The 18615-nt window shown below is 39.3% G+C and overlaps 2 protein-coding genes across 5 annotated transcripts; both read left to right on the top strand.

Moving 5' to 3' along the window:
- Positions 1-558: 558 nt before the first annotated feature.
- Positions 559-13066, top strand: nr2c2 (nuclear receptor subfamily 2, group C, member 2). Of its 4 annotated transcripts, none has more exons than XM_054609261.1 (15): positions 559-675; positions 2282-2366; positions 2666-2761; positions 2963-3163; positions 3301-3406; positions 3561-3740; positions 3978-4134; positions 4249-4339; positions 5097-5242; positions 5530-5707; positions 7345-7466; positions 7569-7708; positions 8487-8624; positions 8852-8957; positions 10673-13066. In XM_054609261.1, exons 2-15 carry the CDS (start codon positions 2307-2309, stop codon positions 10845-10847), a joined length of 1896 nt encoding a protein of 631 aa, XP_054465236.1. In that variant the 5' UTR covers positions 559-675; positions 2282-2306; the 3' UTR covers positions 10848-13066. The 4 variants fall into 4 exon arrangements, with proteins under 4 accessions (XP_054465236.1, XP_054465235.1, XP_054465238.1 ...); XM_054609260.1 differs by having other exon boundaries at positions 3561-3809; XM_054609262.1 differs by lacking the exon at positions 559-675 and having other exon boundaries at positions 2280-2366; positions 2685-2761; positions 3561-3809.
- A 1758-nt stretch (positions 13067-14824) lies between these two features.
- mrps25 (mitochondrial ribosomal protein S25) lies at positions 14825-18557 on the top strand. The gene is made up of 4 exons (XM_054609661.1): positions 14825-15027; positions 16841-16947; positions 17221-17308; positions 18008-18557. The coding sequence occupies exons 1-4, from the start codon at positions 14894-14896 to the stop codon at positions 18195-18197; spliced, it is 519 nt and encodes a 172-aa protein (XP_054465636.1). The 5' UTR covers positions 14825-14893; the 3' UTR covers positions 18198-18557.
- The last annotated feature ends 58 nt before the right edge of the window (positions 18558-18615 follow it).

Raw genomic sequence — 18615 nt, 5'->3', positions numbered from 1 at the left:
ATAAATAAAAATATATATATAAAATAAATAAAAATAAAAATAAACCATTGAATGAGAAGGTGTGTCCAAACTTTTGACTGGTACTGTATATATATATATATATAATAAATAAATAAATATAATAATATAAAATAAATAAATATAATATAAAATAAATAAAAATAAAAATAAACCATTGAATGAAAGGTGCGCCCAGACTTTTGACTGGTACTGTATATATATATAAAATAAATAAAATAAAAAAAAAATAAACCATTGAATAAAAATAAACCATTGAATGAGAAGGTGTATCCAGACTTTTATACTAAACTATATATATATATATAAAAATAAATAAATATAATATATATATAAAATAAATACTGTACTTATTAAAATGTTATTTTATGTTAATTTCACAGTCAGACACGATGACGTCAGTGCTGTCTGGCTCGCGGGCGGGTGGGGGGTGTTTGGGAGGCGCGCGAGGATGCGAGCGCGAGGAAGGAAGAGGAAGAAGAAGAAAAAACCAAAAAAAAAAAAAAAAAAAAAAAAAAAAAAAAAAAAAAAAAAAAAAAAACCTCCACCATCATCCGCACGCTGGCGGTGCTGGAGGGGTCACGAACTATGACCTTTAACGGAAGACAAAAACAAAACAAATGTTTGATGACATAGCAGAGCGCCTGGGACCCGGAGGTGAGTCTGAAGGACCCGGATGGAGAGCCATGTGCGACACGGGGTGATGGAAGAGCGCAGCTAGCCTGTTAGCATGTGAAGCTAGCTCCCTCTTCCTGCCTCTTTTTGACCCGGGAGAACGGCTGGGAGGAGCCTCGAGAGTCGTGATTAAATAAATTAACTCGTGCTCGTGCTCGTCGAGACGTTTAAAAGCTTAAAATTAGAAGATTGGCCACGTGCCAGATTGTCCATTTTGTGTTTCCGTTGTTGTGATGTGTTCGCGGAGGGCTGGAGGACGGGTGCTCAGAGGGGCCAAAAAAAGGGGGGAAAAAGCGAAGCATGCTACATTCTGTTGTGTTTGAGGTTTATGTTTATCACTAGCTGTCTTGATTTTTTATGTTTTTTAATTAGTCTCAAATTAAAGAAGATGCCCAAAATGCATTGTGGTCATTCATATTTGATTTATTAGGTTTTGGAGCATTAATAGATGGTGTTTAATGAGCATTAATAGATGGTGTTTAATGCAAAATGCATTGTGGTCATTCACATTTGATTTATTAGGTTTTGGAGCATTAATAGATGGTGTTTAATGCAAAATGCATTGTGGTCATTCACATTTGATTTATTAGGTTTTGGAGCATTAATAGATGGTGTTTAATGCAAAATGCATTGTGGTCATTCATATTTGATTTATTAGTTTTGATTATTAGGTTTTGGAGCATTAATAGATGGTGTTTAATGCAAAATGCATTGTGGTCATTCACATTTGATTTACAGATTTATTAGGTTTTGGAGCATTAATAGATGGTGTTTAATGCAAAATGCATTGTGGTCATTCACATTTGATTTATTAGGTTTTGGAGCATTAATAGATGGTGTTTAATGCAAAATGCATTGTGGTCATTCACATTTGATTTATTAGGTTTTGGAGCATTAATAGATGGTGTTTAATGCAAAATGCATTGTGGTCATTCACATTTGATTTACAGATTTATTAGGTTTTGGAGCATTAATAGATGGTGTTTAATGCAAAATGCATTGATCACAACATTGAATGATTTGTGCTTTTTACACACAATTGCAAAACATTTTTTTACAGTCTTTAATAAAGTATAATAAATATCTGTATTTGTGGTGTCAGCTCATCTGCTGTCAGTGATTATGTAGAGTTATAACCAGATGTTAATAACACAATACAGATGTTTATTCTCCCTTTTCTTCAGCACAGTTAAATGATCTCATGTTGCAAACTTACGATTTGATGTTCTGTAATGAAAAAGAAAGTTGTTTTTATTTTTGCTGTCTTGAGATTCCTTTTTTTTTTCCATTTTTGGACACCTTGTCTTTTTAAGAGTGTGTCAAAAAGATGGAGCAAAACTGTAATGACAACAAGAACTTGCTGTGCTACAGCCATTCATGTGACATGGCATAAATCAGAACGTCCCCTCTAAATAATCAAAACGGTTCGTCACACATAAAACTTCGTATCTCAATCAGCATCATCATGCGTCATCTATGATCCGCAAAGCACACCGTTATATTTATAAAGCTGTCGTAGCGTTGGCCTGTTCCTCTGTGACAGTTTGCACCTTTTGTGGTTGATTATCTGTGGCATCTTCCCAAACAGACCTCACTAATGACCTTACATCATCATGACGACCAACCTCAATCTGCTCTCTCAGCAGAAAGTGGACTCTGAGCACGAGGCAGAGGTGAGCCTGCAGAGGGAGATATGCTGTTTTCTGGCAGTCTGAGTTATCCCATATAACCCACATGAACGCTAGAATACTGGGTGCTACTTTTATTGTCTCTGGTTGGTGGATGCTGCCTTTATTTGTTGCCATAGAGACTAAACCTTCTATAGACAAGTTCTCCAGACAGTTCAGACAAAGCTTTGTATAATGTAATGTCTATGCCTTACACAGACTCAAGTAAAATATACGTGTGTTTCAGGCTTATTAATCATAAGCTGTATGTGTTTAAGCTTGTTAAAATGTGTTTCAAATTGTAGGTGTCATCCTCTCCTTCAGACTCCATGATGAGCGAGTCTCCACAGCGCTTTCAGGTCATCTCCACAGAGCCTGCCACGACACCACAGCGGATACAGGTAACCGCTGCACTCTGCGCATTAGTTGGCTTCAGAGAATGTGACACTGACGAGCAAGTTGATGTTACAACGCGTGACGTATCTCTTCCACCGTCAATGTCACTCGCTTCTTTTTTTAACTTCAACCCCGTTGGTGCCTGTTCTTTTCAACTTCTCTCTCTCTCTATTTCCGTCTCCCTCTTCCATCTCTAACACCCTCAGATTGTAACTGACCAGCAGACAGGTCAGAAGATCCAGATAGTGACAGCGATGAAGCCGTCCAGTGCTCCCAAGCAGCAGTTCATTCTGACTACGGCTGACAGCTCGGGGGCAGGCAAGGTCATCCTGGCCTCACCGGACAGCCACAACACCAAGCAGCTCATCTTCACGGCTGCAGACAGCCTGATGCCAGGAAGGATACAGGTACAGATCCCCCATAACATCACCCCCTGGTGCAAATCGATAATACTATATTGAATTTATACTATTAAGAATGATTTTGACATTGAGTCAAGGTGAAACACAAGATTAAAGGCCTGTGTTTGACTTTGCTTTTTCAGATCGTCACAGATCCAGTGTCAATGGAACGGTTGTTAGGGCAGTCAGGGGACTTGAGCCGACCGCAGCCGGTGGAGTACTGTCTGGTGTGTGGGGACAAGGCTTCAGGTACTAACGCTTGCAGTTGCATCACCTGATGATGTGAGGGTCTGTGTGTTTACCTTTGGCTCATTTATCCGGAAGACAAATCAAACTGTATGTTTTATTGCACCCACGCGCACAGCGACTCACACCGGTCTGATTAGTTTTCCTCCGTGTTCAGGGCGTCACTACGGAGCGGTCAGTTGCGAGGGATGTAAAGGCTTCTTCAAGCGGAGCGTGAGGAAGCACCTGACGTACAGCTGCCGCAGTAAACAGGACTGCGTCATCAACAAACACCACCGCAATCGCTGCCAGTTCTGTCGGTTGAAGAAATGCCTTAACATGGGGATGAAGACTGACTGTGAGTTTTCATCCAAATCCAGGACACCATACGAAAACATGTTGACAAAAACACCCAGAAACAAATCAGGTATTATCAAGGTACCTGCAGGTCTTGAAAAGTAAAGAAACATTCATTTCCCCTATTAAAAAAAAGGCCTTAAAAGGTCGTCTTAATTTTCATTGAAAAAGTGTACTGGGGTTGTTTTTCCATAGACGGTAACAGTAGTCGTAAACGTTTCTCTTTGTTTATTCTCAGCTGTCCAGAGTGAGAGGAAGCCCATCGACGTAGTGCCCAGAGAAAAGCACGCCAACTGTGCTGCCTCCACCCAAAAGATCTACATTCGCAAAGACCTAAACAGTCCGCTCATCGCCACGCCAACCTTCATCTCCGATACAGAGACAGACGGCTCCAGGTCAGTGGGACTCAGACCTGCAGACAAAACCTCAGGCTCTGTTGTTCTATCGCTCAGCTGTGGATGTTGTTGTTATGTCAACTCTTTTTTCATGATGATCTGTGTCATGTGCAGATCCAGCTTGCTGGACCAAGGCATGCTGGTTAATATCCAGCAGCCGGTCATCCAGAGTGATGGAACTCTGCTGCTGGCCACTGACTCAAAGGTACAGCTGTTTCTGCAATTACAGTAAATATAACATCTGCCTGTCTGTTCTTGGAATTGTTTGTCACTCTTTTATTGTGAGGCTGATATGTATTTGGTGCTTCGTATTATGGGGTCAACACAGAAAAAAGGGTTTTAGCTTGAAAATCTGTAAAACTGTTTTAATTCATCTTGTACTGTGTATTTACTCACAGTAATCTCTTTAATGTTTATACTTTATGTAAGCCTTTAGCTGGTTTTGTCCACTTTTCCTATTTAGTTTATTCAAACAAGATAACTGTCCTTGATGTTGACAAAAAGAGAGATAGGCAGCATTACTTGCAGTTCTGCTATGAACCGAAAGTAGGCAGCTTAAAAGCTAAATATGGAGCTGCAGATGGCTGGAAGATGCCGACAGTTTGTTCCATCTGTTCCACAGTGAAGCTCAGTTTTATATCACACCAGTCCGAGTCAAGTATACAGTTTAAACCACAACATGTAAAACATTACAATAAAATAGGCAACCTAAAGTTTATAATGGAATTTTAGACTGCATTCATGAGGGAAACAGTGGAACTGCTCAAACTGCAAGACGGATGATAAATTCCATCTAAAATCAGGCTTAATCTCTACAGTGTTTCCCCTTTCAGCATTTCATTTAATTCCATGTTGTTCAAGGAAACACACTTTTATGATTTGCTCCAGTTTAGGATGACCTATTTCGTGTTTTCCAGTTCAACTGACCTATTTGATGGAAAATAATCTGCATTTGTCTTCAGATGGACCATGGCCAGGGGGACTTGGGAACACTAGCCAATGTGGTGACATCACTGGCCAACCTGAGCGACTCGCTAAGAGAGAATCTAAACAATGGTGATACATCAGACAGCCAGCAGGAGGAGCAATCTGCCAGCGAGATAACACGGTCAGTGAGCAGTGCACAAAGAGGAGGGGAGGTTGTTGTGAGAAATATCTGCAGCTTCTCATCACTTCAACAGGCCCTCCGTGAATTCACATCTTTTTCTTGGTCGTTCTTGGGACCATGTGACGAGCTTGTGACCTCTTTGGGAGCAGATTATTTAAAATTGAGCATGTTTGTCTCTACAGAGGCAAAAATATTATATAAGACACTTATATTAAAGTTGCAGAGAGGTTTTTGTCACAGCAGGTCATTTAAAGGTGTGTGTTTGTGTGTGTGTGTGTGTGTCACAGTGCCTTTGACACCCTGGCCAAAGTTTTCAACCCACCTGAAGCAGGTGTCGGACAGAGTCTGGCAGATAAGCCGCAGTGTGTCAGCGGAACAACCATCCAGCTGATTGGTCGAGACCAGGAGACCCCCATCATTGAGGTGGAAGGACCGCTGCTCACAGACAGCCATGTCGGCTTTAAGGTGGGTGGAGTCAACTCATTCATCCATCCATCCATCCATTTCCTCCGCTTATCCGGGGCCGGGTCGCGGGGGCAGCAAGCTAAGGAGGGTCCTCCAGACCTCCTTCTCCCCAGCAACACTTTCCAGCTCCTCCTGGGGGACCCCGAGGCGTTCCCAGGCCAGACGAGATATATAATCTCTCCAGCGTGTTCTGGGTCTACCCCGGGGCCTCTTACCAGTTGGACGTGCCTGGAAAACCTCTAAAGGGAGGCGTCCAGGAGGCATCCTGATCAGATGCCCGAGCCACCTCAGCTGGCCCCTTTCGACGCGAAGGAGCAGCGGCTCTACTCCGAGCTCCCTCCGGATGTCTGAGCTCCTCACCCTATCTCTAAGGCTGAGCCCAGCCACCCTACGAAGGAAGCTCATTTCGGCCGCTTGTATTCGCGATCTCATTCTTTCGGTCACTACCCAAAGCTCATGACCATAGGTGAGGGTTGGAACGTAGATGGACTGGTAAATCGAGAGCTTTGCCTTTCGGCTCAGCTCCTTCTTCACCACAACGGTCCGGTACAACGCCCGCATCACTGCTGACGCTGCACCGAACCGCCTGTCCATCTCCCGCTCCATTTTAGCTTTCCATTTTATACGATCCCGAGATACTTGAACTCCCTCGCTTGGGGCAGTGACTCACTCCCAACCCAGAGGGTGCAATCCACCGTTTTCCGGACGAGAACCATGGCGTCAGACTTGGAGGTACTGACTCTCATCCCGACCGCTTCCCACTCGGCTGTGAACCGCCCCAGTGCGTGCTGAAGGTCACGTTCTGAAGAAGCCAACAGAACCACATCATCTGCAAAAAGCAGGGATGTGATTCTGAGGTCCCCAAACCGGAAACTCTCCTCCCCCCGGCTGCGCCTTGAAATCCTGTCCATGAAAATCACAAACAGGATTGGTGACAATGGGCAGCCCTGGCGGAGGCCAACACAGCATCTGGATTACTCGTGCACACACTCTTGCACACACACACACACACACACACACACACACACACACACACACACACACACACACACACACACACACATCTCCACTCAATCACACTTTCTTTCTTTTTTTGTTATTGATAATCTATTGTTATTGTTGTTATATCATATCTTCTTCAAATATTTTGCCATCAATATTATGTACATATCTTATGTATATTTTTTTGGTTCTCTATAAAATTGGAACATTTTAATATTATATAGGTGGAGGCTTCAAATAAGCCCAGTGGGTTGTCTGCCTCTTCCTGCAGTGTGATGTTATTCATCTCTGTTATGTTTGCCTATCTTTTTAAATTGTGCAAAATAAAGGGAAACAAACTAATTCTCACAATGTAACAAGATTATGCGAGTATCATTGGTTCACATATCACACAAAAATCAGTCGTGTCACCAATCAGCATCCAGACATTCAAACAACAATGGCGGCTCCCATAAAGGTTAGCGTAGAAGCTGAAAAAGCGTCAGTTATATGAGAACCGGAGAGTAATTCTCCATTGAACATCACTGAAAGCTTTTCTCGATGGAAAATATGTTTACTCTGTTCTTCCGACTCTTCCTACATTTTTTTTTTAATTTCTCTCATATGTCTTTTTTCGTCTTTTCCTCTTGGTCCAGCTGACCATGCCCAGCCCCATGCCCGAGTATCTGAACGTACACTACATCTGTGAGTCAGCATCCAGACTTCTCTTTCTCTCCATGCACTGGGCTCGGTCCATCCCTGCCTTCTCAGCTCTTGGGTAAGAATGCATTTGACACGGGGAGACTTAAACCATACAATAACGCCGCTGTCCATCTACGGCTTCACACTCATCTACTTTTCCCGCCTCTTTTCTTCTCAGTCAGGAGGCAAACACCAGCTTGGTGCGAGCCTGCTGGAATGAGCTGTTTACTCTGGGTCTCGCTCAGTGCGCTCATGAGATGAACCTGTCGACCATCCTCGCTGCCATCATCAACCACCTCCAGAGCAGCATCCAGGACGGTATGGACCACAGACCTCGCCATCATTCCTCAGTAGGACACACACACACACAATTGAAAGAGGAGTAAAGATATGTGATTCTATTTGTAGGTGTTATCATGAAGAAACCTGACCCAAAGCATAGAATAACTACTAACTATCATTGTTAATGGGTCACGCATGATGGCTCAGATACAACATGACAAAGTCTGTCATTTACTAACAGTGATGGCGAATTGCAAATCTTTGATGTTGTCGGGTTATCCGTCTGTCTTGTTGGCACAAACGGCCACCTGTGAATTCATGTCCGACGCTTTGAGGGAATTTCTTCAAATTTGCCACGAACATCCAGCTGGACTCAAGGTCACTCTGTCCTCACAAAACACATTTGGGGCTGGAACTCAAGACTTCACATGTTAACTATGACCATGTCTAATACAGGCAGAAATCTCCCCTTAAGAAGATTGAAGCCAATGCCGAAGTGTCTTAAAACTTGTATTCTCTCCACTTACCAGCAGGGGGGGCAACTCCTCCTGTTGCAAAAAAAAGGACAGACTGTATGGAAGTCTATAAGATAATTACCCTACTTCTCTCTTGATTTATTCCCTCAGTAAACATTGTAAACATGAGTTTATGGTCTCAATCTCTAGTTTCAAGTCTTCTTCAATACAGCATGATGTTCATTTAGTAAATGATGCTCCATTTAGTTTTCCTATCTAACCAGGAAAGTGACTTCCCTGGTTAGATAGAGCTAAGTAGTTATGAATCCTAGTACATTAAACATTTTCTTCTCTCTCAGACAAGCTTTCGGGGGAGAGGGTGAAGCAGGTGATGGAGCACATTTGGAAGTTCCAGGAGTTCTGTAACAGCATGACGAGGTTGGAGACCGACAGCTACGAATATGCCTACCTGAAAGCAATAGTGTTGTTCAGCCCGGGTGAGTCTGCTTTTCTTAATCAAGTTAGTAATAAACACTCAAGCTTTTTTTGTCAAATAAAAAGAATTACTTGGAAGAGAGAAAGTGATTTGAGTCAATGACCTGTGTGTGTGTGTGTGTGTGTGTGTGTGTGTGTGTGTGTGTGTGTGTGTGTGTGTGTGTGTGTGTGTGTGTGTGTGTGTGTGTGTGTGTGTGTGTGTGTGTGTGTGTGTGATTTGTTTTATCAGATCACCCAGGTGTGGACAGCAGCGGGCAGATTGAGAAGTTCCAGGAGAAAGCGTTGATGGAGCTGCAGGACTACGTGCAGAAAACCTACCAAGATGACACCTACAGGTACATTCACACCTCCAGTATAACCAGTCAGCTCCACCTCCCCACCATAGTGGTTGTAGTAAGCCACAGTGGATTTCAGGTGATGGATGTGAAAGTAAATTTAAAAGGGGTTTAACCATATATGTACTAAAATTCTTTACAATTCTAAAGATTATTAGACATTATGAGTTGGTAAAGATATATACACACATTTGTTTGAATTGGTGTGGGGATCTTTAGAATATTATAAGTCACAAAAAACCATAAACTGCCAGTTACTAAATACTAGCTGTACTTTATTACTTTGTTAGTGTTTCTCTTCAAATACAATGCTGCGTTGTCAAGTTAAAACAGGCCATAAGATCTTTTACTTTTGTAGCAATAGTTACAGTAGGATAAAATGAAGTGCTGTATATCTGCCGGTGTGTTTGCCTTATTCTTCGTGATCCATTTGTTATGATTTCTAAGCCTGTAAGAAAGAATGGGTATCTATACTATATATCAGTTCCGTTTTTTTAATCTGTACTCTTATCGGTTCTTTATCATTACTAAATAATCATTTAAAAAAAGTATATTATTTAAAAAAAAGAATAAATTCAGAACAGATTAGAATTTATTTATATTTCAAATATTAATAAATGTTTCTAGAGCAACAACAGAAATGTTTAGGATTTTACCCTTATAGATACTCGGTTCTTTTTCATGACTAATTCAATGCTTTTAATAACATGTATAATCTTAGAAACAAATAAATTCAGAAAAGGATTAGAATTCATTTATAATTATTTTATATAACTAAATATTATGTCGAGAACAGCATTGGCAAAGTCACTATATAAACTCAGTAAAATCTCACTGGAAACAAATCTCAAAAGGACAATGAAATAAATAACAATCCTGACATTTATAAAGAATGAGAACACAGACACCAGTGTGTTTAAGTCATTCCCCCCCCTGTCCTCTGTCCTCTGTCCTCCTGTCCTCTGTGCTGTCCTCTGTCCTCCTGTCCTCCTCTGTCCCCCTGTCCTCTGTCCTCTGTGCCTCCCCCCTGTCCTCTGTCCCTGTCCTCTGTCCCCCTGTCCTCTGTCCCCTGTCCCCCCCTCCTGTCCTCCTGTGCTGTCCCCCTGTCCTCTGTGTCCTCTGTCCTCCTCTGTCCCCCTGTCCTGTCCTCTGTCCTGTCCCCCTGTCCTGTCCCTGTCCTCCTCCCCCCTGTCCTCTGTCCTCTGTCCCCCTGTCCCTGTCCTCTGTCCCCCTGTCTCTGTCCTCCTGTCCTCCCTGTCCTCTGTCCCCCTGTCCTCTGTCCTCTGTCCCCCTGTCCTCTGTCCTCCTGTCCTCTGTCCTCTGTCCTCCTGTCCTCTGTCCCCCTGTCTGTCCCCTGTCCTCCTGTCCTCTGTCCCCCTGTCCTCCTGTCCTCTGTCCCCCTGTCCTCTGTCCTCCTGTCCTCTGTCCTCCTGTCCTCTGTGCTCTGTCCCCCTGTCCTCTGTGCTCTGTCCCCCTGTCCTCTGCTGATGTGATTCACTCGGATACTGCTGCTAGAGGGAGGAGGACAGGATTTTAATTCAGACTTCCACAGAGAGGAACATTTGAGCTTTCGGGGCGACTCCTGTCCGTTATTCTAGCTAGATAGCTAGAATATGTCCTGAAAATGATTCCCTAAAATAAAAGTGTGAACCCTCATATAAGAACACCTTATATGAGACGACTTTTCATAAACTATAATGTGCTTGTGTCCCCAGGTTGACCCGTATCCTGACTCGTCTCCCGGCCCTGCGCCTCATGAACTCGGCCATCACAGAGGAGCTCTTCTTCACCGGCTTGATAGGTAACGTCTCTATTGACAGCATCATTCCTTACATCCTCAAGATGGAGACGGCTGAGTATAACAGCCAGGACTCCGACCCTGCAGAATGACACTCCAGCACTCCAGCGTTTAACGATTAGCCAGTCTCCACTTCAGGTACTCTTCTTCGTCTCTCGTGGGGTTTACCGTTGAAAAAGAGTCGGAAATCCTGCAGCGGCCCGTTTGTTTTTTAACGACGCATGGTGCAAAGTCATTCAGGAATCCTTGGTAGGTGAAGATAATCTAGGACATAAAAGCCAGGATGACAGTTGGAATGTTTTCTGGAGCTGATGTTGAATTCCTGGCTCCAAACTCAGTCGCTGTGAACTGGATGGACAAAGGAATCTTCTGCAGCTGCAACTGTGCTTGTCTCCTTTAATGTCTTAATGGCACTTCAATCTAATTACATATATAAACCTGAAATAAGCCTTTCAAATTGTTTTAGTGTTTTCTAAGCCTTCCCATGCTCTCATGTTGATCACATACATACTTTTGCATTGGCTTGCAGGTAACAGATGAGCTGTATCAACAAGTTCAAACTGAAATCTTACATGTGGAAGTGAAACTTCATCTTTTTAAAGTCTAAAGATAATATAAATCTGAGTACTTGCTTTTAAAGTGTACTTTGAAGCTGTAAATGATTTGTTTATGTTTGTATTTGGGAACATTGGCGCGGGAGATGCTTAAATGGCCATGCTGATAAATTGTGGATTCAAAGGCTAAGAACAGTATGACTGTTCTGAATATCACACAACAAGACATCGAAACATGCTTCATAAATTATTTTCTGAGACTGACACCATTTCCCCCGAGGTGTGAGACATTAATGTACAGTTCTTTACTTTAATTACATTTAATAATAGTTGGAATGAGAACTCCAATCAGGTACGAAAACAATCTCAAACCTCAATAATTGATCCTTAATCTGTATTCATAAGGACTGGCCTTCATAGCATTTATCTACCACACAGTGCATTACAACATGACCAACATCCGATTTCATTCAGTTTCACGTCAGCCAAATCAGCCAGTTAAACTGGCCACATGTCTTTTTTTTTTTTTTTTTTAACTGAATGACATCTCAGAGATTTTAGCTTTGGGGTCATTTTCATGTTTCGGTACATTTATTGTTGGATTATCATGGATATGTCGCTAATGTATAACCTGTGCAATCGCCTCATCACTTTTCCCTTTACGACAATCAATTATGTTATTTCCTTCTATCCCACCAGTTTCAATCCGCATTTTATATGTGTATTTATCAATGGCATTTATTTCTTTTTAAAGGAAATAAGATTATTTTAAAGATTTTTGGGTTCATAAATGTCTGCGTATGTTTAGCCATGCTACTGTTTTTGTACTTGTGTTTGCATTTGTACTCTGCTATCTGCACATCAATCAGCTTTTGTGGCGTTCCACTGTGTTCATGCTGACTAACACTTTATGTTTTCTAAAAACTTTAATTTGTTGTGAACATATTTGCTTGTTGCATACTAAGTGTACTTAAAGTACTTTTGGGCAGGTTTCCCCGATCTTAAAACAAAAAAACAATATTTTCTGTATAGCCTGAATGTCTTATAAACCTTATGGAGACATGCATCGGCTCACACACTCATATAATGGTTCAGAATACGCATCCGCAGCAACATGAATGATAACGGGAATGTAAAGAAGTAAACAAGGATTATGTCTTGTGAAATAAATGTCACTTGTAATATTTAAGGTTTAAAACCCACCCAGACTGTTTGTAAAGGCACTGTTGTGAAATAACCTTTGTACATGTAGTTTCATTAAAATGAGTGCATGATGTTTTTAAGCCGGGTTTTATAATCTTGTCGCTGTCTGCCCTAATAAGGAGCATTGTTATCAATTTTATAGTGCATTGCAGTGCATGAAGAAGTTGCTTAAGTGCATTTTATTAAATGCTGTATTATAAAAAAAAATGTCATTTTAAATGTTGTGGCTTTAAAATATTAACCATGAGCAGCTAACACATTAGAGGAAAATAGATTGGAAAACGTCTGCTTTGTGGATTGAGTATCCTATGGTTTCAATTTTATACTATGTAAATGTACTTTTGTTTTTCTGCTCATGTACATGTATTTCTTCAAACTTTGAGATTCAGAAACAACATTCATGTTTTGCTCAAGTTTGTCAAAAAAAAACCCACATTTCTACCTCACAACGACGAAGATAAAAACAGATGTAATAACGAGTGTATCAGCATTCCAGTCTCTTGAGGCCGGCTTCTCCGAGGCCGCACGCTATTAAAGAAATAAACAATAAACAAGTATGAAATACGACGTGACTGAGTCTGTTTTTACTTCTGAGAGATGTTTGATATATATATGTATATTAAAGCTAGAGTGAATCTATGACCTGTGAGATTTCTATCAGAATCCCCTCTCATGTAAATAAAACTTTGGAAACAACATCAAACCACAAAAAAATGATGCTTTTGTAATATAGAAACTAATGTAAAGTTTATAAACCCGATGTCGATATCGTATTCTACTACTCTGAACTACTCAAAACTTCAACTCATTGAAAGGTTTGACAATAGTCTTGGTAAACACTTAATTAATAGGATGAGATGTCACGGTAAAAAGGCGATGATTGATGTGGAAACTAATGTAGAAGCAGTAGAAACTGTAGAATAACTATCATAAGTTTTAGTTATAGAATAAAATATTGGCATCAAAGTATACTTAAAGTACCTGAAGTGAAAGTACTCATTATGTCCAAGGACAGAGGATGTAGTATGTTGTACACATTGTAAAAACCCCTGAGACAAATTTGGGATTTGTGAAATTGGGCGATACAAATCAAATTAAATTTAAAATGTGACTTGGAATTTTCTTTTTTGGAATTGCCCATTTCAGAGTAATGTACATTATATCATTGGATTATGATTGTTTTACTTGACTGTACTAACTTTTCATTTAAATTAAAGACCATTTATTATATGGTTTATTTTTATTGTTTATAATTTATATACTGTAATTTATTTTCTTATCTTTTTATTTTAGATATTTAAAGACACAACGATTTATGTTCAACCTGCCTTTCTGTTTGTAAATTCGCCGTTCAATAAAGGAGAGAAAAAAAACCTACAAAAAATATAATAGTAAGAAAAGATAATTTCTTTTTTTTACTATTTTTCTTTTCTTGTTTTTGCAAAAGAATATTGTTTTATTATTTTTTTCTCATTTGCTTTTTTTTTTTTTTTTTTTTTAAAGAGTTATGCTCACTTAGTCACTGGAACTTTTTAAAGACAAATTAAATGTTTTCATTAATTTGAGATAGCCCTGTTCTTGTCTATATACAGTACCAGTCAAAAGTTTGGACACACCTTCTCATTCAACTACTTTGAAGAATCTAAAATATGAAACATATTCTGGTTTGTTGAGCATTTGTTTGTTTACCACATAATTCCATATGTGTTCCTTCATAGTTTGGATGTCTTCAATATTAATCTACAATGTAGAAAAAAATTGAAAAAATAAAAAATAAAGAAAAACCATTGAATGAGAAGGTGTGTCCAAACTTTTGACTGGTACTGTATATATATATAAAATAAATAAAAATAAAAAAATAATAAAAATAAATAATATATATATATATATATATATATATATATATAAAATAAATAAAAATAAAAAAAATAAAAACCATTGAATGAGAATGTGTGTCCAAACTTTTGACTGGTACTGTATATATATATAAAATAAATAGAAATAAATGAAAGGTGTGTCCAAACTATATATATATATATATATATATATATAAAATAAAAAAAAAAAAAAAATAAAAAAAAAATAAAAATCATTTGAATGAGAAGGTGTGTCCAGACTTTTGACTGGTACTGTATATATTTTTTTATTTCTATTATTTTTCTATTTGGTTTTGTATTTATTTATTTAAATATAATAATACATGTAAGTATAGTTTGTTTTGTTTCTACTTCTCATGTTGTCAACTAAAAAAAAACTAAAAAAAACAACAACTTCCAGCTTCCTGGTCGCTCCTCTGACGTCATCAAAAGGCGCCTCTCCTTGTGCTGTGCTCCTTCAGTGTGATACTCTGTAGATATACGTAATAAAAAGGGGTTTTTAAAATGCCTATGAAAGGAAGGTTTCCCATCAGGAGGACTCTGGAGTACCTCCAGAAGGGAGACATCATCTTTAAGAACAGAGTGAAGATCATGACGGTGAACTACAACACACACGGAGAGCTGAGCGACGGAGCAAGGTCAGAGAAACACATGCACTGATAGAAACACATGCACTGATAGAAACACATGCACTGATAGAAACACATGCACTGATAGAAACACATGCACTGATAGAAACACATGCACAGATAGAAACACATGCACTGATAGAAACACATGCACTGATAGAAACACATGCACTGATAGAAACACATGCACTGATAGAAACACATGTACTGATAGAAACACATACACATGCACTGATAGAAACACATGCACTGATAGAAACACATGCACTGATAGAAACACATGCACTGATAGAAACACAGATAGAAACACATGCACTGATAGAAACACATAGAAACACATGTACTGATAAAACATGTACTGATAGAAACACATGCACTGATAGAAACACATGCACTGATAGAAACACATGCACTGATAGAAACACATGCACTGATAGAAACACATGCACTGATATAGAAACACATGCACTGATAGAAACACATGCACTGATAGAAACACATGCACTGATAGAAACACATGTACTGATAGAAACACATGTACTGATAGAAACACATGCACTGATAGAAACACATGCACTGATAGAAACACATGCACTGATAGAAACACATGCACTGATAGAAACACATGCACTGATAGAAACACATGAAACACATGATAGAAACACATGCACTGATAGAAACACATGAAACACATGATAGAAACACATGCACTGATAGAAACACATGCACTGATAGAAACACATGTACTGATAGAAACACATGCACTGATAGAAACACATGCACTGATAGAAACACATGCACTGATAGAAACACATGTACTGATAGAAACACATGACTATATAGAAACACATGTACTGATATAGAAACACATGTACTGATAGAAACACTGCACATATGACTCACATGCATACTAAACACAACCACCACTTATTACATGAACTAACACGGTGCATGTGTGCTTATGTCAGTCTATAATATTTCATAGAATACAAGTATATAACCAAAACTACTAGTAAAGGCTGTGATAAATACCATTACAATGTTTTTATTTGTCATTGTACGACATTTAGTTACTAGTGATTATAATCATTATCTGTAATTGTGCTGGTTATTCTATCAATTAATTGACTAATTAATTGTGCCCAGGTATTAGTAGTGTTTGACAGTCTTTTTTTTTCTGTTTGTGATTATTGTTGTAACATGCAGTCCTTAGGTCCCTTTTAAATATAATCACAATGAGACATAAACCTGGTTAAAAAAAAGGAAAATGTTTTTTTTTTTTTTTTAAATATATATATATTTTAAAAAAATCTATATTTAATCTATATTTTAAAAAAGAATACAACATTTTTCTTTTTATATATATATATATGATGACTATTGATTGGCGAATTGTTTGTTAAATAAAATGTCAGAAAATAGTCACAATTTTGAAAGCAGCAGATATTTAAAAAAACTGGAACCAGATAATTTTTGGCACAAGCAATACATTGATTTTCAAAATAGTTATTTTTCTGTTAATTGACTAATAGATCAATTCAGCAATAATTTTAGCTTCACTTTGTTTAGTTGATTTAAGCTTCAGATTTAAGCCTTATATTTATTGATGTGTCTAATTTCATACACAAGTAAGTACCAGCATCTGTTTTTAAATTTCCCTTTAAATTGTTTTTATTTATTTATTTAGCATTCAAAAGAAATGTTCCACCTGTGTTTGAGTTTGCTTCTGAAAAAATGTACTTAAAGAAATATATTTAAAGACAGTCATACCACCTGTCATGTGCCGTTCCTAACTGTTTACTTCTCTTTGTTTTTTTTGCAGAAAGTTTGTGTTCTTCAATATTCCTCAGATTCAGTACAAGAACCAGTGGCTCCAAATAATGATGTTCAAAAATATGACACCGTCACCGTTCTTGAAGTTCTACCTGGGTGTGTTTTCTTGTACTGATGTTTGATGCACACAGGAGAAGTTTTCCGTCGGGGATTTCTGCCAGAAAGAGTTCATTTTAACCCAAAACACGGTCTTTTCTGAAAGCTAACTAAGCCTGAACCAAAGGAGAGCTCTGGCAGGAAAACATGAAGGCAAACTTTTCCATGTGCTAGTTTGACCCGCATTAATATTACCATCATCATTTATTATTATTATTATAATTATTATGTATTGTATCAAGCTTGGGCTGATGTGCTCTCTCTCCTTTGCAGACGATGGGGAGCAAGTTCAGGTGGACGTGGAAGGGAAGGACCACAAACAAATTTCACAACATGTTAAGAAGATTCTGGGCAAATCAGAGTAAGATATTCTAAAATATATAGGTTAAACATATAGTTGTTAAGATCAGTGTCTCCTGGTTTGGATACTTTTGACTATTTATGTTGATAGATTTTAACTTACAGATCACATGTCAATTCCATTTCACTTGGCAAGAATTATGAAAACTGTATCACTTAACTGACATTCAGCCTGTAAAACCACAACTGATAATATACACTCACCAGCCTCTTTATTAGGTCAATTCTGGTTTGGGTCCCCAGAGATTTTGTTCCACATTTACATGATAGCATCCACGTCTATGATGTAAATCTCCTGTTCCACCACATCCCAAAGGTGCCTTGTTGGATTGAGATGTGGTGACTGTGGAGGCCATTTGAGTACATGAACTCATTGTCATATGCATTAAAAAAACAAAACATCGAGGTAGGAAAGGCTCAGGTGTTCCTACTGACATTAGAGGCAGAATCTTATGCTAGATTTTTTAAATGATCGAACTAAATAACTGAGCACCACGTTGCAAACTCTTATTACATTTTTTGTCAGAGCATTTGATGCATACAAAATATCAAAAATGTTTTTGAAGATTACCAACCCTGCCTTTAACAATAGCTATTATTTAGACCCGCGATTTTCTATATTGTCTTCTGCAGAAAGGCCTTTCCCTGCATTGACCAGATAATCTATATTATACTGATTTGATCCGCTCTCTGTCGACAGAGAGGTGTTACAAGCCGAGGCTCAAGCCAAGATGCAGGCCTCCAACCCGGCCAACTTCGGCCCCAAAAAGTACTGTCTGAGGGAGTGCATCTGCGAGGTGGAGGGCCAGGTGCCGTGTCCTGGCAGCACGCCGCTGCCCAGGGAGATGACGGGAAAATATCGAGCCCAGATGGCAGCGTCGCAGGAGTGAGAAGCCGAGGAGGAGAGCTGAGTACTGTAGATTCACTGGACAATATTGAGGCACTGTGGTGTCGCGTTTTGATTTTGTACGGCGGCATAAAAGGACTACGGCATTGCAGATTTTGCTGTAACTCAATGGTTCACACTGTGCTGTGCGTTGTGAGGACGTCCCAGGCTGGAGTGAGACCCTCCACTCCCTCCAGAGCAGCAGGAAACAACCAACACACCACATTGTTCGGACACTTTGGTCTCGGTTTGGGATGACTTGACGTCACAAAGTGTTTTTGTGTGAAGAATCCACCCAACAGGATGCGATTTACATAAAGCAAAGTGTCAACACTGCAATGTAAACATTCAAATAAAAAAGATTTGCCTGCCTGTGTGGCTGCAGCAGTCGATGTGTGAAGAACATTAGGAAAATCTTAACC

The sequence above is a fragment of the Anoplopoma fimbria genome, chromosome 12 (genome assembly GCF_027596085.1).
Source record: "Anoplopoma fimbria isolate UVic2021 breed Golden Eagle Sablefish chromosome 12, Afim_UVic_2022, whole genome shotgun sequence".
In the NCBI taxonomy this organism is placed as follows: domain Eukaryota; kingdom Metazoa; phylum Chordata; class Actinopteri; order Perciformes; family Anoplopomatidae; genus Anoplopoma; species Anoplopoma fimbria.
This window is presented reverse-complemented; position numbering and strand designations above follow the sequence as displayed.

Excerpts from the sequence above, each read along its gene's own strand:
- nr2c2 (XM_054609260.1), top strand. The coding sequence starts at position 2,307 with ATGACGACCAACCTCAATCTGCTCTCTCAGCAGAAAGTGGACTCTGAG. Across the intron at positions 7,467-7,568 it reads CCTGCCTTCTCAGCTCTTGG|TCAGGAGGCAAACACCAGCT; the intron begins GTAAGAATGCAT and ends TTTTCTTCTCAG. Across the intron at positions 7,709-8,486 it reads CCAGAGCAGCATCCAGGACG|ACAAGCTTTCGGGGGAGAGG; the intron begins GTATGGACCACA and ends CTTCTCTCTCAG.
- mrps25 (XM_054609661.1), top strand. The coding sequence starts at position 14,894 with ATGCCTATGAAAGGAAGGTTTCCCATCAGGAGGACTCTGGAGTACCTC. Across the intron at positions 16,948-17,220 it reads GTTCTTGAAGTTCTACCTGG|ACGATGGGGAGCAAGTTCAG; the intron begins GTGTGTTTTCTT and ends TCTCCTTTGCAG. Across the intron at positions 17,309-18,007 it reads AAGATTCTGGGCAAATCAGA|AGAGGTGTTACAAGCCGAGG; the intron begins GTAAGATATTCT and ends CTCTGTCGACAG.